This window comes from Lissotriton helveticus, chromosome 2_1, assembly GCF_964261635.1.
Source record: "Lissotriton helveticus chromosome 2_1, aLisHel1.1, whole genome shotgun sequence".
NCBI lineage: Eukaryota > Metazoa > Chordata > Amphibia > Caudata > Salamandridae > Lissotriton > Lissotriton helveticus.
Genome location: NC_136059.1, coordinates 705757566 through 705778410, shown reverse-complemented (window position 1 = coordinate 705778410; position 20845 = coordinate 705757566). Strand labels below are relative to the sequence as shown.

The window sequence follows — 20845 nt, the reverse complement described above, 5'->3', positions numbered from 1 at the left end:
ACTGGTTTCAGGGCCTATTAACAGACTTTCAAGTTTGTGGTCAAAGATCCAACATTAATTCTGCCCTGTACTGAGACACAAGAGAGTCCACAATGCTGGGGAGTAGCACCAGCCCAGCACTAGAAACATGCAATAAATCTAGACAGATTATTTTGTTCTTACCCTTGTTATCTGATTGATTTTGTCATGACAGTCAAGTACAGAACTTCACCAAAGTTTAAAAGGAAGGAGTTCTAAAGACAAAAGTAAAGTCTGGACTTAACTTCACCGTCACAGTTGTCAGTGCACATATGAAGTCGATCCAACTTTCTCAGTAAAAAGTACTGATGAAATTAATTCAGATACTTGTTTGAAAAATGTTCCTTTAGTTGGGAGTGAGGACTAAGCTTTTCCAAGCTTTGGCCAAAGATTAAAAAATAATATACCATCATGAAACTTATGTTCTATTGTGAATAGCAACATAATTGAAACGACAGGCTGGCATTCCGCTTCAAGAGATCTCACTCAAAACAAGAGAGAAATATAATTAATTCATTTTACTACTACTGATTTTTCAAAGTAATTGTTTTGTTTTCTGCAACAATATTTGCAGGTCCTCCACTACATGTTGCAATAAGCTGAGGTCCTAAAGCAAATAGCTTACGGTGAACACATGGTTTTAAGTTGAAGAAACAATAATAACAGCTCTCCACGTAAGTCCTGCGTTGACAATAAGATCGTCCCTCAAACTCAGAACTCTCTGATAGAATTCCCCCTGTTAACCAATACTAATACTGTTAAACTCCTCTTAAAAATGAAGTCAGGATCCCACTACGACCCGTGTCCAGTCAAAACTGCTAAACTGGCCCCGTGGATTTTCGCGGCAGCCCTTACCACTCTTTTTAATTCAATAATTGAGGCAGGTAGGATCCCTATTAGCTGGAAAACATCGTCTTTGATTCCTCTCCTAAAAAAATCTAACCTTGATCCTAAAGATGTCCATATTTTAGACCGATTTCCCACCTCCCCTTTCCCGCTAAAATGCTTGAAAAATGTATTAACAGTCATTTGAGTACGTACCTTAAAGATGCTGAAATACTTGACTGTACCCAATATGGCTTTCGTGAGGGCCATAGCACTGAAACTGCCCTCCTGAAGTCCACCAATGAGATCAGGAAAACTTTGGATCAGGGGGGCAGAGCGGCTATGATTATGTTGGACCTCTCCGCAGCGTTTGACACTGTCCATCATGGTATTCTGATGGACCGATTGTCAGCCTGCGGAGTAGAGAAGGCGGCCTGGAGGGTTTTAAAATCTTTTCTCTCCGATCGTCAGCAAATAGTGGCGTTAGGCGAATTTTGTTCGCCCCCTTTCTGCCTGCCACGTGAGGTACCACAGGGGTCATCGCTAAGTCTTACCTTATTTAATGTCAACGTATCATCGTTGGCTCCATTGATTAGATCTTTTGGTTTCCATCTTACCTCCTATGTAGACGATACGCAGATGGTGGTATCACTTCTCCCAGGATCAGAAAGGAATATGAGCCACAGGCTACACTACTGTATGGAGGCAGTCGGTAGTTGGATGGCCAGTAATTGCCTTAAATTAAACTCGGGCAAGACTGAAGTCATCCTATTTGGGAACGACCTCAACCTGTGGACCCCTGAATGCTGGCCTGATTCTCTTGGGCCCCTCCCAGCACCATCCAAGCAAGTGAAAAAATTGGGAGTGTACTTAGATGATAAACTGGACATGAAAAGGCAAGTTAACGCCATCATATCATCTATGTTCACTCTCAGGACCACCAAGAAAATTCTTCCTTTTCTGGCTAAGGAGAGTCGGCAGACGGTGGTTACAGAATTGATTATGTCACGTCTGGACTATTGCAACAGCCTCTATTTAAACATGCAAGAGAGCCTGTTACAAAGACTCCAGATGTTGCAGAACACCGCTGCTAGGCTGTTATCTGGCATACCAAAATCTGCCCCGATTTCTAATGAATTTCGTAGACTTCATTGGTTGACAGTATGGCAACGAGTGAAATTTAAATATCTTTGTCTAGTTTTTAAATCGCTTCACAATCAAGGACCACGCTACCTGCGGGAACAATTTCAATGGTACACCCCTACTAGACTGCTACGTTCATCGGCTCAAAAACTGGTCAAAGTTCCACTCGTAAAAAGAGCACGCTGGGGTGGGGAAAGTTTTGTGGCAGGTGCTGCAAAGGCATGGAACCAGCTTCCTTTGCATCTGAGGAACAGCACTGATTTGCTGTTATTCAGGAAAATGCTTAAGACCTATCTGTTTTAGTCTCTTCCTCAGTTTTTTTCTACACCAGGACAGCAGTTAGCGCCAGGACACCCAAGGGTAACAGTCGCACTTAATAAAATATATAACATAACATCACTGACTCTAGTAAGTCTAGCACAGACATTGTATGGAACTAAATATGCAATTCAGCACCCATGGGCACTTTCACCATGTGTTCAGTAGAGGTCATTTAAGGCCATTCAGCATCTTTTCCCATCACAAGATGAAAAGAGCACAGTCTTACCTTTGGCATGTTGGACAGAGCTATGTGCTTCTCATCTCTTAAGAGTTTGATCGCAAAGGTGGACTTAAATGCTGGTTCGTCAAAGCAGGGAAAGGCCTTCCTTGCTGCCAGAGGCTCAAACTGAGTAGCTGCTAGCAACCTGATGAACAAATAAGAACAAATATTTATCAGTTAGCTAAAAGCCATGACAATGAGACAGTTTTTCTTGCCTGTTCCTAAGGAGTAACCTTAAAAGCATGTAGTATAGGATGAAGGTGATGTAATATATTGGTCACTGGTCCTCATGCACTCTGAGTGATTACATTTTGCCTGCTCACATGCATGAATTAATCTCAAAAGTAGTGGACTTTAATACCTGGGCTAGCGTGCCAATGCCTTAAATTGACAATGTGTTTCCAGTTCCCAACAGTGCTGCTTGCAGGTAGCTTTAGTTGTCCGTTACAGAAGAGCTATCATCTGCAATACAGTATGCATACTGTGGGATTTGGGTCAGACCCTTACCATTACTCGTTAAAGGATGGTTGTCTATCTCAGTTTCCTGTTCGTTATTCATTGACTTCCCTCGTTACTCTCGTCTTTCTGCCACCCTTGACGCATATCTTTTCACATTGTTTCTGACTAAATACCATTTAATGCGAGGGGACTTTTGTCTTTTTTTTTTTAGCACTCTGTGGGACATCGCTTTCCTTGCACTTTTACCTCTTGTCGGCTTCATTATTCTCATTTTTAAAAAATATACTTGTTTTCAGCAAGTGTTGAAGCCATCTTTTCTTTGATACCAAATGTAAAAGCTTCAGGCCCTATTAACTTAGCCTACATCTAAAAAACCTCCAACTTGGGAGGTTTTGCCCTTTCACCGTCTGAGAAGTGCAGTGCTTGCATTTCTCTATGCCCAGACGAGGTGTGTGACACACTGCTTGCACAATACATTTCATTAGACAATAACATATTTCGCAATATTACTCATCGCCTTGCTTCTGTCGCAGTTTGTATGGAAATATACTAGGCCATGGCAGCTCGCATTTTGATTGACTGTCCCCAAAACTGCCCATTCTGATCACATGGTTAGCCTACAGTATGTGTGCATCAAATATATCACACCTTACAAGGAGATGTCTTGTTACAGATCTTGTCCATTGGCTGTGGGATTCATGGTGTACTGTAAACTACGTATAACACTTCTTCCTACGTGTCATATGGGTGGTCTTGTGGTTTGAGTCTATAAAGTGTACCAACTCAATAAATCTTTGGACATTCTAGCTTCTATGCTGACTGTCACCGTGTTGCACGTTAAAATTGTCATTTGTTGTGGCTAATAAATATACCATATTCTGAGCTGACAAAATTCTGTGGTTGTGTTTGTCTTTCCTATCATTAATTATCCCTTGTATTTCAGACTGGCTTCTACACAAGGACCCGTCAGCTGCCCACATTTACCAATCCACTTGCTTGCGTTATTGTTCCTGCACCATCAACCCCCTACTTCTCAATGTATTTGTTTCTTTAGGAACAGCACACTACTACCAAGCAACTCGCTTCGGTTACTGCTAGCATTGTTAATGCACCCCCCACAACTGCTTGCTCCCCACATTATTTCTTTAATCCTTTATTTATTAAATTCTTCTTACGAGGCCCAAGCTGCTACAACATTCTACAGGGAAGCTCACTTTTTTCAGTTTGCGTGGAAGCCAGCAAAAACGTTGATTTTAATTTAACCTTCCCAAAAAGTCAATTAACCAAATTACAGTAAAATACAGGCTGCAAATTGGATACTAGCGGTAGTACACACCATCTAACAAAAAAAAGGCATTTCAAAATGGCCACAATGCACATGCATGCCTACACACTAGTGGCGGTCTTTTTTTTTTTTAAGTCATCCTTCGATGTTTAAACTATTTCTTTACGTTAGTCATGTAAAGGTAATGGGAGCATTTGCCTGCGGTCATCAGAATCAGGTTTTGCTGTCCTGTAAATTAAAGCTAAAGAGTGTTTCGGTACATTTTCTAATTAGACCAGCCAGAAAGAGAGCACCCCTACTTTTCTATCAAAATCTCATGCACTGGGATTTTATGGCCACCATAGTTATGTGATGGCATAGTTTAATTTTTATGTCATACACCTGCAATAAACAAGAAAAAATAATAATATTGCTCCAGCTTCCAACGGCAATACCTAATGGATTTGCCAATGGCACTATGGCTAGATAACAGAATTTTTTTAATCTGTTTCTAAACACGCTGCCAGTCCTGTAAATGCTAAGAAAAAGAGCTATCTAGCCCACAATGATTACAGAATGTCTTGCATCTCATAATTCACCTACACAGAGGCCTTCCTGAGTGTGTCCAGCCATTAGACAGCACTTTGCACATCAATGCTGTTGCACCTAGCATGGTTCTGTCCTTTAAATACGTTACTGAAGTACCAGACTAAACTTCCAGGAACAATGGTATGACTATGAATGAGTCTCCTACAGACACACACACACACACACACACGCTCCACTCCTATTTGCTCATGTGAAAATGGAATTCACAAACCTTTACTAGGTGTACGGTTACATGGCTTAACTCTAAACTTGTGATTACGTGAAAGTCGTAAATATGCACCAATGCAAGAACATATACCCTGCAAGTGCACTTTTGTCATTTTCTTCAAGAGTAGAGCCCATAATTTATTTTCATGTTGTACACCATGTTGCCCATTTTACACCTATCCTCTATTCTGTATTTTTTTATTTATTTTAAATAATGGCATGCATCGAATATATTTTACTAAATGATGCCTTAGAGAAAGGCTAAAGTGCACATTAGTAATTTTAGGGTTGCATTTTTTTGTGTACATTTAAATTTGACATCTTGTTTTCATGTTCATGTTGCATGTATTTGTATTTAATCAGGGAGCATTTTGGGAGCATTATAAATAGACTTAGGGCCATATGTATGAACAAATTTTCCCATTGACACAGAATGGGTGAAACCCTTTGATACATCTGGCCCTTAAATGGTTACATTTTGCAAATCTGTACATGTCTTTAGAAGGAAACGACATGCCAGTAATGCAAGTTCAGCTCAGCATTTCATTACACGCCAGTCCTCATAGTAAAGGTTTTACATTCATGAACCATACAGACAAGTTTCAAGTGATAGGCAATCCTCTTTCATAAACCCACAGTGTGTATACTCTTAACTGTGTGTTGCGGAAAATCGGGACTACTAAGCCACTGAGCAAAATAAACAGGACTACTTATTATCCTTGACCAAACTTTGTCCGGTGTGATCCATTTGATGTATCCGACTTTCTTTCCAACACGGCTGGCCTGAAATTGCTGCACATTTTGTGATGATACTGCTTCATTATTTTGTCATTTTTATTCTGAACACTCTCTGGGCATAAATTGATTGTACCTTATTAGCAGCAGTTTAACACTCACATTTAGCAATAAACAACAGAAAGGTGACCAGTCAACCTTTGGAAACGGCCTTCTACTTCATGACAATAAGAGTTGGTGCGTTTTTAGTAATGTTTGAGCCTTCTGAGCCAGAAAAAAAGGGGTTCTATTTTGTTACAATCTGCGGGATATGCCGCAGATCATGGATTATGCTGCAAATGTGGAACTTCCATAATTATGTGAAAAATGCAGTGTGCGCTCAATCACATAATTCCAGTGCCCCTGATTATTCGTGAGGACGGATGGTCGTCCACCACAAGTAATAATGTCACTATTCTCATTAGGTTCAGTAAATGTTTCAGTAATTTAAACTTTAACTCAACTCGTGGTAGCTATGGCACAAAACAGACAGGTGTAAGAAAATGTGTACAGAATTTAGAAGTCCCAAAAACAGTTAAAAAGTTGGAAACACAATGGAATAAAAATACCACTCAAATGTATAAAAATAGAAAATATTTTAATTAACATAATGACACCCAAATATAAAAAATCTTGTAAGAGGAAATCTGATTTCCTAAACTTTTAAACAAAAATAGCACCTAAAAGAGTAAAGCGTAAACCGCGAGCAAATGGTTACGCTACACCGCGTCCAAGTCAGACATAAGACCAACAACAAAGGATTGCAAGAAAACTACAGGGAACAGGTTCATTCTGGTGGAAAGACTTCCTTCTAACTTAGAAACTATGTTGGAGAAGAAGTGGATGATGATGACTTGTCAGTGAGGTAAGCTGCAGGCAGTATCTGAAGCAGGAGCTTGACGGTAGAGGGCTACTGAAGAGCAGGATCTTGGTGCGGTCGTTGACCAAGGTGAAAAAGCACTGGGTCTGAAGTCTGTGCTCAGGAAAGGCTTGACGTTGATCGGATGCAACTCTGCGTCGGTACTGGTGATGCCCTCTAACTTCAAACTTAGAAGATTTTCTGGAAGTCAGATTTCACTCAGCAGGGTACACCGGCGATTTGAAGCCTACAGCTGGTTCTTTGACTGTGACCCCGGTCTCGATAGGTTCTCCAAGCAAGTTGGTGGCAGAGTGTCCAAGTCCCAGCTTCTGGAGTTTGGGCAGGAGGAGAACACTTCATAACAACAAAGAGTTCCAGGACCTCGGAAACAACACATGGAGGTCAGGACTCAGACTAACAGAAGCCACAAGCAGTGTTTAGGGTATGTCCAGTTGAAACTGGTCAGCTGGACTCTTTCAGGAAAGTGGTCTTCTTGCAGCTTTTGAGTCCATGTATCTTAACAGGAGATCAGCCAACTGAACCGTGGAGTCCACTTCTTTGTCCTGGGAACCAGTGGGAGCAAGTACAGCCCTCGAAGTTCTCCTCACAGATCACAACAGCAAGTAAAACCCTCATTTTGTCTTCCACGTGTTCAGTAGTGTTCTGGGGTGTAGTACTGGGGGATACCACATTTATGCCCAGTGCCAGCCTGTGGGTGGGGGAATCTCCAGGTCACTCCCTAACCAATAGGGTAAATAAAAGTTCTCAGGGGTGACCCTATCTATGTTTGCAGCACTTCCGGAGTGCTTTACTGCAAACTATCCACCAGTGTCCTCTACCTAAAACCAAGGTGGTATAACCTTTCCTTGTGCAGAGCTCCTGTGCCCACCTAGAGATGTGGCCAAATCAACTAACACCTCTATATTAAAAACCAGTTATGGGAGCAGTGCCTGGCTGACTAGCCAGCAGGACAATAGAGGGTGCAGGTCCATGTGTGAGCTTCATTTGCCTTTGACAGGGTAGGCACACTTAGAATCTACATAAGCTAATGGGCACAGCACAGATGACCATCATGTCATGGGAAGGTCAACCCCTCTCCCTTTGTCTCAGCGTTGGGAGCCACTTCACACATAATCAAGGAGCTATTCAACTCCTGGGTGATAGTGAACACTGGCAGAATGGGACATTTTGCTCTGGCAGGAATATGACAACTCCTCAAAAGAGTCATTTTCAAAATAGTAATATAAAATAGGTCTTGTCCATCAAGTTGGATTTTGACTTAAAATTAAAATGAGTCCTTATATAATGTTTCTAGCTACTCCCAAAGTTAAGTAAGTAGTTAAAAGATGCTATAATGTAACCCCGTGCTTTCCTATGGAGAGCCAGCCCTGCCCTAGTGAAAAAACAACTTTGAAGGTTTTTCACTGCCAGGACATGTAAAACATAAAATATACATGTCCTACTTTTTAAAATACCATGCACCCTGCCTTATGTCCTTTTAGGGTCTATTAGGAAGGACTTTTAAGAAGGAATGTTTCGGCCTGTCAAGAGGTTTATTTTGTCTAGTCGAATTGGCAGTTTTAAAACTACACACCCAGTCTGTTGAAGCAATCCTGAAGACATGCTTTGCATTGCGACATTAGTGGTGGCACAATATGTGCTGCAGTCCACTAGTGGTATTTAACTTAGTTAAATATGCCAATCAAGAGTATAGCCAAGTATAACATGTTAGAGTGGTCAGAGCACATGCACCGGGGCCTGGTGACAGTGCCCCAGTGAGCAGAGTCAAATATCCAGCAGTATCAGTCCAAAGAAATGTGGGTAAGAGATTTTTATTGACACACATACATGAATATATTTACATAGAGATTTTCAGTCACCCCTTTTCTGCTGCTGATCTCTAGGACTGTCATTTATACTCCACTTCTAAACATGAAAGCACACAGTCTCGGGCAATGGCTCAGCCCACTCCAACCACTGGCTCAATAACCCTGCGAGTGATGGCATATATCTCAGAGAATATATGCACATACTCCTGAAAATGACAGTGATTTAGTACAACGGCAGGTGTGCAGGATACCTTTACAGCAAGGTCCCCTTTCAAGTCTTTGCCTCTCTTTTTGTCATGCTTTTTAGTGCATACTATTTTCCACTAGACCTGGTTTTTGCTCATTCCATTTGCCCTTCGCTTCATCCCACACGGCCACTAAATCTAAACCAGACCACCATCATGTAATAGGATTGTCCATAGTGTCAGTGTTTTACCATTCCAATGTAGCCAACACTTTGGGGGTCATTAGGATGGCGGACGGAAGTGCCTCCGCAGCACCGGAGTATGCGGAACATGCCTATTCTCCGTCCGCCCGTCGCGGACACTCCGTCCGCCAGATCAGGATAGCAAATAGAGGTCAAAATCCGTCCGCTGCGGTATATGACGGTCCGCCGCACAACCTCACCCAACCACGCAGCGGACGTAACCAATCCAGATACGCCGCCGTACGGACTGACGTCTACGCCCGTCCACCAAATCAAGATAGCGGAAAATACACATAAAAGCGCCGCGGAAAAACAACCTGCCTGAACACAGCGGATTCACCACAGCGACCATACCCACCACGAGCCGCTCGCCGACATGGACCCTGCACTACACGCATACCCGATACTCTACGCGATCCACCACGTCCTAGTCTTGGCCCACCATCGAGGACGACGCAGGTAGGCTACAAACATTTCGCTGCCTGGTGAGGAGTACCTGCAAGGGACGTGACGTAGAGAGGGGGGAGTGACATGTAGCGGAAACGACTGATACGTGTGGAGGGCACCACCTGCAAGGGTCGTCACCCAGGTAGGGGGGAGTCACATGTACCGGAAACCACTGAGTCGTGTGGACGGCAGCACCTGCAAGAGTCGTGACCTAGGTAGGGGGTAGGGGGGAGAGACATTTATCCGAACACCCTCAGCAAGTCCATCAAGGGTCTCAGGGTGGATGATGGTCATCACCTTGTCCTCCCACTCGGTGTAGGGTAAGGGCTCCGGGGGGGGGGGGTTCCACCGCCTGTGTGATTTGCCCGGAGATAGTTCTTGGCTCGAATGGATTTCACTCAGGTCTTGAGATCATGCCACCGCCTCTGTATATCCTGCTTCGTCCTCGGGACGCTCCCGGAGGCATTCACCCTGGTGACTATCCGGTCCCACATGCTGTTTTTCCTGGCTATGCTGGTCTGCTGCACTAGGGCCCCGAATAAGTGGGGTTCGACACGGATTATCTCATCTACCATAACCTTTAACTCGGTGTCAGTGAATTTTGGTTTTTTTTTGGGTGCCATGGTGTGTGGTGCTCGGGGTGTGGGTTTGCGTGAATGGGGAGGTGCAGGTGTGTGGTGTGTAGGAATGGTGTGGTGGGTCTTTGTGTGGTGGGTGTGTTTGGGTGTGGGTTATGTGAATGATATATGTCTTTGCTGTCAGTTAAGTCGTGTATCCTGCTAGCAGCTATGCAGTGATGCAGAGGATTTGTGGAGTGGGTGGGAGTTATTTTATGGTGTGTGTCTTGGCCGTGTCTGAATGGTTATTGGCAGTCAGGTGCTAGGTGGGTGTGTTGCCAGGTGTGCATTGTGTGGTGCTTGGCGGTGGATCATTGTGTGTTGTGATTGGTTTGGATGTTTTCGGTGGGTGGTCGTTCATTTTCGTGTGTTTGGTGATAACTTCCGTCGCAATGTATGGCATTGGTTTGACAGTAGGGATGTTGTTTGTGTTGGCGTTCCGCTGTGGAGCACGGATTCTCGGTGCATTGGTACCGCTGCGGACGTGGATGGCGGTGACTACCGGGGTACTTGCGGAGTTATCCTAATTGCGGACACGGACACTGCGCAGGTATCGCGGGGGAAGTGGATGTATTCGCGGTCATGTGCGTACGCGGCGGTCGGTGTTCTTTCTGTTCCGTCCGCCTGCCGCGGACTCAGGTGTACTCCGACCGCCGCGGACGGGGATTGGTGTGCTCCGTACGCCGCGATCGGCGTTTTTAGCATATTTTATCCTAATTGCTGTAGCGGATTTTCCGCGGACAGGTCCGGAGTATCTTGCCACCTTCCGCGGCGGACGGTACACGTTTCCGTCCGCGATCCTAATCGACCCCTTTGTTTGTAAACATAGCGGCCATGCTGGAACTTTAAAAACATGGTACCCTTCATATAATACCTTTGCAAGAGCGCCACCGGCTGCTTTGTTTAGTTTTATTTGTATTACAAGCATCTGTCCACAACGTAAGGTGGCATGTTTACTTTTTTCTACTTTTATTATTTTATGTATGCTGTATATGTTTTTGAATTTGAGTGTGTGACATATTGTGGTTGGGCAAGTGGGTGAATGCAAGAATAACTCATTGTGATGAATGGATGCGAGAGTGCAGGAATGAATGATAGAGTGGCAATATGATGATGTATAGAGTGCCTAAAGCCATGAGTGAGAGACCCTTACGTTGAAACGCCAGACTTTTTAGCATTGCCAATTCTTGCTGTTCTTTACTGATGCCCTTAATTCTGTCATATTGCGTCTTTTTGCATTGTTTCGCACTATGATACGTTATAAATATTATAAGACAAAATAAGATGAAGAGAGTTTATTTATTACCAAATTAGTTAGTAACATAATGCATTCGAACTAGGACAAGTTTATCTAAGAAAGTAATTCAAGTGTTAAAGCGACTTGCGATATTTGCACAGATGGTATGTCAATCTTACGCGGAAATCAATGAACATCACAGGAGGATGCACATCTTTAGCTGTCACATTAAGAAAATTCCTGCGGCACAATAGAATGAAAGACGTCAACAAACCGAACAAATGCATGTCACAGTGGTTAAGCATCACTGTCTTGGGACATACATTCCCCAGTGGAAAATTTCAATAAGGCATGCACACTGTAATGTAATGTAATGGTTATTATTTAAGCACATGTACAAAACAACATTAACAGAGGGGTGGAAAAGACTAGGAGAATGACAGCAGAAACAGCCAAGACATGCTGGCTGTAGCGCCTTACTTCGGATGGCCATGCATCAACAGTTCCAAGGCTGGACCAAAAGAGCAGTGTCTGGGTCCCAAACCTGGTGCTCTGCCTGCCATATAAGAGGATGGGGAGAGTCCTGTGACTGCTTGCTACCCGGAAGTTGGAAACATGCAGGGATGAGTACAAGCATATACCCCATGAACACTCAAGTTATCATTTACTGTGGTCAGACAGAGCCATAGAAAGAGTTACAAAAATACCCATCATATCATGTTACAGAACATCAATAATGAGGGAAACACCCGTTCACCCAAAAAATATGCAGCACAAGGTGTGAATACTCCTTCCTGCTGATTCTTCATCTAAGCAAATATCCAAAGCAGTGCACCCGGGAGGTCTTAGAAATCAAAGATAAGCGGTCGAAATTCTTGAAACACCACCCTACCAGACCTTGTATCATCTAGTGTGCCCAATTGTAGGCAATAGCCTGTCCCTTACTTTTTTCACTCTGATGCTATGTGGTTTAGGTCCTTAGCAGTCATTTGCAAACTCAGTTGCAGAATGTACTAGGGTCACTGGTGAGCAGTCCATAGAAGCCATGAGTAGTATGTCCCTAGTTTGATCACCTATACCCTCACTTATTAGACTGAACAAAAGAAAACTACTTTGTCTCTTTTTCTTTAATTCACTTTCACTTCATTCACGCTGCCTAACTGTAAACTGTACTGAGAAGTTGATTCCATAATTTTAATATACATTTTATTTCATTAAACCAAAAACTATGAGGTTGACAAAATATATGTATACCCTAACCGAAAGTAAATGACGGATAAGACTTAACTTATATTTAATGAAGCACATTAAATAATCTTATTTACAATGTAACTGTATTCAATTTAAATACTATCGCCAACTGGAAATTTTGTTCAATGAAATGTGATTAAAGTAACTAGTGACATTATTTTAATATTAATCTTCACATTTTACTTATTCTTTTTACGATCTTCAAATTAATCCACAAGAATATGCGGGCTCCCTACAAAATTAAACAAACGTACATTATTTCTAGATCATTTATTATTTTTATAACTCTTATACAGATGTATGCTTATATAAAGACTTCTCCTGATGCTTTGGGGTATGTGTTCGTAGAACTCCGGCAATGTAAATGAGGTGAAGAGCAGTGGAAGTAATGGCGGGAGAGTTAATATCGAAAAAGAAAATGGGTTGGACACTCCATCAAGTAACCCAATTTCATGCTCTCCGTATGACGGGCAATATTCAAAAGCACAACTGCAAGTTCCAAGATGTAGAGAGCCATTGGCAAGAAAGCCAGGACAGGCTTAAAGTCTCACATATGGCATGGGACCGTGTGACACATTATATGTGACCCATCAGCTTCACTAAAAGAACATTTTGATGTTTGTAAACTTAAATCACACCTCAAAATCTTTTTTTCACCATCTTAAAAAAAACACAGACAAAAGTAATTTTCGCAGTAAATGTTGAATGTTCACACATCAATGACGGCCAAGTATAACGTAAAAAATTGCACATGGGTCAAGTGGTCCAACGTCATGAATTGAGCTTTTGCTAGTGCTGGCTTTATAGTCTGGAGCAAATTGCATCCTGAGACTTGTGCTTTTTTTAGTTCGAACATTGCAAGTGTGACCTCAAATATTCCAGCTTGTAAATTGGCTTGGCAAACCAAGACTGCCTTCGTCCAATATGGAACTATCAAATTTGATTGGAGGCACAATTATTCAAGGCAGCATACGGATGCACTACTGGAGTCATAGGCACCAATCACAGCACATGTAGTATGGAACAAGTAAGCAGAAGCCACACAGTGTTGTCGGCAATTAAAGATGCCACAAGTGGCTTTGACAGGCAGGCGATAATTTGCAACCATAAGACACCTCACAGGACCATTATTATCAGGGAAATACCATGTTCGACTGGTATTGGATTGCAAAATGATCATAAACCGAGCATCTGGGATTCTTGTGCATGGAAAAAAAGGGGAGCAAGTCTTGGATACTAAAGGTCTGAGCATTCATTGGGCCAACAGAAAAATAACCATTTTAAGATGGCCCCAGATGCCTTATACTCACTGGAAATAATTCTAGGGTCAATCCATTTCAGGTCTTCCTTATGAACAGAAAGAAAGGGAACACCGGGCCTGGATCCTGAGACTCCGGCCCAAAGGTATAGTTAAGGTTTCATGGCCCCTCTGGTCATAAACCTAAGGCTGCAGACACCCAACCTTGCGAGGTCTCAACGAACAAAGCAGGGGAGAATCGACAAACACGTAGTACCAAAACCGTGCATGCATCAAAATTTGCAAAGCCTTGTCAGACTCTAAACAGGGTGAAGCAGTAAAGAGTATGTCCCAATTCATCATCTCATTAATCTAGGAGCCACCTCCTAGGTCACAGGATTCCAAATGTCTTGCAGTGCCTGTGTTTTTTAAGGGGCTGCAGAACTGGACCCATCGTAATAGCAAGAGGCACTCCTAATAAAACTACAATAATTAAAGGTGAGTACAATGTGAAGTGAAAAGTTGAAATTGGTTGAAGATTAACTTTGAAAGCTCTTATTGTGTATGTTCCAGTGTGTGCAGTAACAACGCCATTTCGGACTACTACGTGAGTATCTCTACAACTTTATAGTGATAGCTACACTTTTTGATAAAAATCACTCGCACTTCATCAAGTTCTGGTCACAATTAAATCCTCCTTACAAGAAAGCATCTCCCCAGATTCAATAAAAACAACCTTTCACATTTACGGAAAAAATTAAAAAGCCTCTGGCTGTCCCTTCCAACTTGTCAATTCTAGACCGTCAACAACCTTCCTTCTATTGGCAAAGTCGTTTAGAAATGTTTAATAAATCAACTAAACTCACTGAATACCGCAATAACACTAACATCATATAAATCTATCTTTTGATAAGGCTTTGGCGCGGGAACAGATATTCAAAAACTTCCCAACTATATTCAATCAGTTCTAGGTAGAGGTGAAACTTGTGTTCTGGTCTTTATCAACCTCTAGGCATCCTTTGACACAATAGACTACCTAATGCTTATCCATAACATGGAGAATAAAATGTGTTTTAAAGGAGCACTTCTTGGTTGGTACAAATCATTCTGGTTGCATCACAAACAACTTGTAAGGCTTGGAAATGTCTAACCTGGAGACAATGTCCGATTTAGTTCCCTCAAGGTACAATCTTTGCTCCAACTTTAATTTATACATGGACCTATTTAAATACATAATAGCGAATTCTGGTGCTGTAAGGCTGCAATGCACCAATATGCCAATGACACTCAAGTTTCACATATCTTAGTGACATTCACATCTTTAAAAGATAGCCTGTCTACCCTTTGTGAAGGGTTACTGAGCAACTGTCTTACGTTTAACTCGGACTAGACAGTGCCAATCGTGATTCGCCACCAACACAAATCCAAACTTACTCACAATTGGTTGTCCGAACTTCAAATGACTGACTTCATACTTTCTCTCACCTTGGAGATCAGATTCCCTGACATCAAGTTAGACTCGCATCTCTCCATCTCCTCGTCCACTCACCACACTATAAAATCTGCAAGAGGTACTCTCTTTTCCCGAAAAATGCAAAGTCCCTTCATAAACCCAAAGCCATTGTGCCTGCATATGTAATATATCATAACTGGACTATGGAAACTCCATTCTAACAGGCATCGACAAATCCACCTTAACGCCCCTTTACTCCTTGGTGAATGAAAGTGCGAGGAGCAAAAACATTTGATTCGATCTCTTGTCAATTACTCTGGCTCCCGGTTGAATAACTTCTAAGCATGCCTGCATCACGCCTAGTCATCCACTCATAAAACTCTACCTAAATATCGTGTGCCTAAAATAAAAATTGGAGAATGCAAAAACCTCAACAGAAGAAAGGTTTTAAGACTGTAATCTATGAAATGTAGATCACACCTTGCTGCAGCCCAATTGTTCTCAAGCAAAGACCCATTTCTTTGGATTTCTTTACCAAAAGACCTGCGTCGACACATCTACTTTCTACCATTCCGCAAAAATTAAAAACTCGCCAGCTAACGCTCTATCTTGATATAAAAATGCTATCCTATATTGTTCTTCCTGTGCCTGCTCTCCCTATCCCCCCCTTTAGTCTCTTCCTTCCCTGCCTCGTGCCCAATCAACTTCTTTTTTAAAAAAATATATTTTTATTGTTTTAAAATGTAGTAGACATTTGCCTAATCTCCTCCCTTTCTTCTGCTCCTCCTCTCACAACTCTGTCCTAGTGTCTTTTTTTCACCCATAGCCTGCCTATCAATTCTTCCAATCTAACCCGGTTTGTTCCCTCTGTTCCACGTCCTTTTGGCGTACTTGTTTGTTGTAGAAATTAACTGTCCAGGAGATTTCCTTCTCTGCAATATTGATCCTTACATGTAAAGCACGCTGATACCCAGATAGGGTTGAGCAGTGCTATGCAAAAAGTTGAAATAAATGAATACATAATTTTTTTTATCAGTTCTTCATAATAAAGTGGAAAGAGTCCACAAAATGCATTTAACTAATAACGCAGACGGAGTTTGTTTTGCTATGTGCGATACACCTACCTATTTTCATAGCAGACATTTTGCGATTAGAATGGTCTTGCAACGCTAACACAATATGGTATCTACCAGCTCTGGTTCGGAGTGTTGTTGATTATTGATTCCTTCAACAGGTTATGTTTGCAGGGCCTTTTGCCAAGGTGCTTCAGTACAAGGTCTTGGTTGTTTGGCTTTCGCAATGCCTTGTACGTTTGTTATGGGAGTGCATCACCGGAAGTAAGCAGTGTTCTCGAGACTGGATATTCATCATCTGGTCTATTTGGTCTGTGATGGGCAAATGTCAGGAGTCCTGTCAGGAGTCCTGCCTACCACGGTCTTGTGAGTTTGTTTGTGTGGTGTGTGTTGCTGTGTGACTAGTGATACCCACAGATAAGACATGACTATGTGCTTGTTTGTAATGTGTTCTGCCTAACATGTTGTCTTGGATAATTTGTAGGTGTTTGCAGCTTCCTCTTAAGTGCTGTTATGAGCTTGTTGATAATACAATAACTTAAATGTTGACTCTTCATAAAGTGGTTGCTGTAATGCCTCCTGTAGGATGTTGTGTTGTAGTGGAGTGCTGTAGGGGTACTTTAATAGGCATTTAAGCCAATTCCATGCTATGCTGAAAATTAAGACGATTTTGAACAATCTGCTACTTTCCAAACCTTATTTCGTCTGTTAAAATTAGATCATCAGAATTTTTTTTTCAAGTGGTTTCTGGAACATTACATTAATTGATGTGTAAATAACTGAGTTTCTTTTCTTTATTAACACTAAAAAGCTAATCAATAACTAAATCATATTCTAACTGGCTGTACGTGTCACCGATGTTGCAGCCGTTACTAAAGATAGTGTCAATGTAGTGTATTTCTGACTCTACCTCTAAACTGTTGGCCCAAGTGTACCAGGTGTTGGCAAGAAACAAGGAATGGCAGCGATGGATATGGCTCTGGTACCATCCATGGTATACAACCCCCAAGGGATATCACAACGCCAGACCAGCTGCCATGCTTTGAGACCAACTTAAAGTTCCCTCAATTCAAACGCATGGCATCTTGGGGTTATCCCGCATGAAGACTGCAGGGAAAGCTCTCCCTGTAGTCAGGATGTGCTCTCACCTTAGCAGGTCTCCCTGAATGAAGGTGAAATGCACTGGTTTGCAGAATTATCTCAATAACGGCAAAACTACACCGGTTTTCCGTGAAGGGCCCTGAGCTGTTCGTAACACCGGTTTTATATCCTTCCATCTTCTATGTGATCTACAGACGCTACACCTCAGTTTATTCTGTACATCTTTCACTCAGTGCAGGGACCATTGCTTAATTTGAGCCGGTGGTTTCAAGTACTCCGCACCAGCACTTAATTATAAACACCAGCGCTTTTCATGAGCACCAGTTAAGGACACATTCATTTAAGAGGAGATTAAGTGCCCAGAATCACAGGATGAGGAGCTGACGCCGAGACTCGAACCTGGTTCCCCTCCTCCGCAGTCAACAGGTCTGGCCATTGTGCCACATCCTCTCCCCACTTTCATGGTTAAGTAGTTAGTTCAGTTTTAGGTGGCGCCAACAGGAGAAATGGGCAGGTGCAGGCTGCCTCCTAAAGAGAGCCCCGGGACTCTTTTTTTTTTTTTTACAAATTAACCACTGGAAGTGACCAGGGATCTCTACTCTACAATGACTATCTTTGCAGTCACCTCGCTATTTATTTTATTTAAAGAGTTTTGTATAGCGCAAACTTGACCCTTGGATATCAGAGCGCTTCACAATTACATGAGGTAGTATAGAATTACATCTTGTGTAGCATTACGAATCACAGTGATATGAGGTAGGTACAATCAATAGCCATAGAGCATTAACATAAGAAAATACAGTGACATGAGGTAGCTTTAGGACACATTTCATATCAAGACGTGCTGGGGCTACCAGTACATGATAGTTCTGAAAATGTCTCTTTCTCGTGAATTCAACAAGTCAGGATTAGTATAGGGCTGACAGAGGTTATTCCACGTATAACTGGAGACTTACTTTTTACAGCATAGTTATCCTGTTTAGGAACCATCTATGTCATGGTGCTAGTGATGAGTGGTCTTGACTATGGAAGGAACTTACTCATCAGGAAGATCTTAACTTCCCTCTTAAATGTTACTGTGTTTGGAATTTTCCTAATGATTGGAGGGAGTGAGTTCCATATTCCATTTCCCTCGCTATGTGAGTAGCTACTTCAAGAACTACTGCGTCCATTTTATATCTTTTAAATCTTCTGGAGCATTTAACAAACAAGTTGAAGTGAAATCATGCTGCCAAGTAAAGAAAGATATAAGCAGATCAAATGGACCTGGCGGCCGACATATACTCTGAAGGGGTACGAAAGGTATTGGAATCAAGCACCCAAAACCTGTAGTTTAAAGACAGAAGATAAAAATGGATATCAGGAATTCTATCTGCTCATCCATGACCAGCTCCGTGGCAAACTTTCAAATCCAAGAAAACATCAACATATCCAGAAATATGAAGTATTAAGAGTAAACGTCCATGGGCAGCTGCAGCACTTCCCTCCCTCTAATCCAGTGCAATGAAAATGCAAACATCATACAGTCAGAGAAGAGGTACCTCCGGAGGTATTTAGCCCACTTCTCATCCCACCAGTTCCCAAACTAACACCAAATATTTGGGATATGAAATCACCTTGGATTAACAGTGCATCATGCACAGATACCTGCCCAAGGCAAGGACTATCAGCAACAAAAAAGCATATGTTTATGCTACCTTCCTCAAGTCCACAGTGACTACAAACCATTGAAAAAGAGCACATTGACAAACCTACCTTTCATTTGAATGTTCATCCTTGTACTTGCTTTTGTAAAATCCATAATAGGTATTTGACAAATTAGAAGCATATTCTATATTCAATGTATAGTTATGTTTTTCACGTAGAGGTTCATTAAGTACAACTGCAATCTGATCGAAGGTTGGATACTCCAAAACTGTAACTGGATTCCACTGTCCTACAGGTACAGAAGAGAGCACTGCCTTGGAGATAGAAAGACCTGAACTGTGAAGTACAATATTCTTAGAAGCCTTTGCGACATAAAACTGTATACTGACAGAACCCGTAAATGTCATAGTGGTCAGGTTTGGATGTAAAAAAAGATCATAATTCAGTGGTTTTAGAGCACTTGGAAGTCTACTTTTTGTCCAAGGAAATGTTTGTCCATTACTTGCAATGGGATACACTAGTTCCATTGTATGATTTTGCTTATGGCAGCCTTCTTTGGTAAACGTACATGTGGGAAGTAGATACACCACCATTACTACAGACACTATGATCACAAGAATGACTGCTGAGACAACCATTGTCCTGGCAGAGGGCAGGGAGCAGGATCCATCTTGGCCCTGCCGAGTATATCCTGATACACTGTTACGCAAACCAGAGCTCCTATTCATGAATGACAGGCCCAACAATTTTGCTGATGATTCATAGTCCTCCTCATCTTCATCCATTTCATGTTCGCCGAGGCCACGTACTAATAACCGGGAACTCCTTGGCTCGTACTCTACATCATCAGGCTCCAAAGGATGCAAGCTCGGCTCCTTGGCCAAGTCTACAACGTCGGGCTCCTCTTCAAACATGGTATTTTCTATCATGTTCCTGGGAAGCTGAACCCGATCTGAAAAAAACATAAAGGGATACAAATTAACAAAACTGTAATCAAACTATAATAAAAATAATCTATTCACTCATGCCAAAGCTAACTAAATTCTCTCCAATTACAGACTTGGCACAAAGGAATTGCCAAACACTTATAACATGGATATTCAAAATCTAATCAACTGGGAAACTATTAGGAGTGAAATTTAAACGTGAAAAGTCAAGAGAAGGTAAGCGCAGTTAGTTATTGCAAATATCCTTTTAACACTTGTAGTAGTCAACCGCACAAGAGGTCTTTGCATAATTGTGTTCACTGACAGAAAATGTCTTGAAGATTTAGCTGGTGTAAGTCCTAAATAAATATTTCCTGCTGGCCAAAGACTAGAGTTTAATAGCTGGATTTTATCTACAACTTAATTTATCTTTGATCAGGCACCATACTGGATTTTAAAATCCCATACTTGTGATAAATCAGTAGTATGCCACACACTAAACAGCAAGATGTGAAAAACAAAAATTGCAAATATTTTGATTAACTTTATCTGCGTTATCTTATGTGATAATAATTGACAGATTATTTTGTTCCATAACTGTAAGCCAAATATTTTGAACACAAACATAATTTTGACTCCTGTGCAGTGGGGACCTTGTGGTTGGAACAAAGTCTTCGAAAGTCAAAAGAGAAAAACAAATTCAACTCTTTTTGATCACAAGACTGGTCACGACATGACATTCCTCTGCAAGTAGTTTCTTATCAATTAAGGAGCAAGAAAATCCCAAGGCACGTAAATCGAAGTCTACAAATGTCCTTCTTTATCTCCAAAAATATGAAATCTAGAAATTTGAGGCAACTCAGAAAAACAGTAGCCTGTGGATTCAGCAAAAGAAAGGGAA

At 41.8% G+C, this 20845-nt stretch overlaps 1 protein-coding gene across 1 annotated transcript in view; it reads right to left on the bottom strand.

The window, feature by feature from the left end:
- LNPEP (leucyl and cystinyl aminopeptidase) overlaps window positions 1–20845 on the bottom strand; it is a 297916-nt gene that overhangs the window by 129862 nt on the left and 147209 nt on the right. The window contains exons 2-3 of the mRNA XM_078675434.1: window positions 19127–19970; window positions 2534–2672 (exon numbers count right to left, since the gene is read on the bottom strand). Coding sequence (XP_078531560.1) covers window positions 2534–2672; window positions 19127–19970 — 983 coding nt within the window. The remainder of the gene's footprint in view (window positions 1–2533; window positions 2673–19126; window positions 19971–20845) is intronic.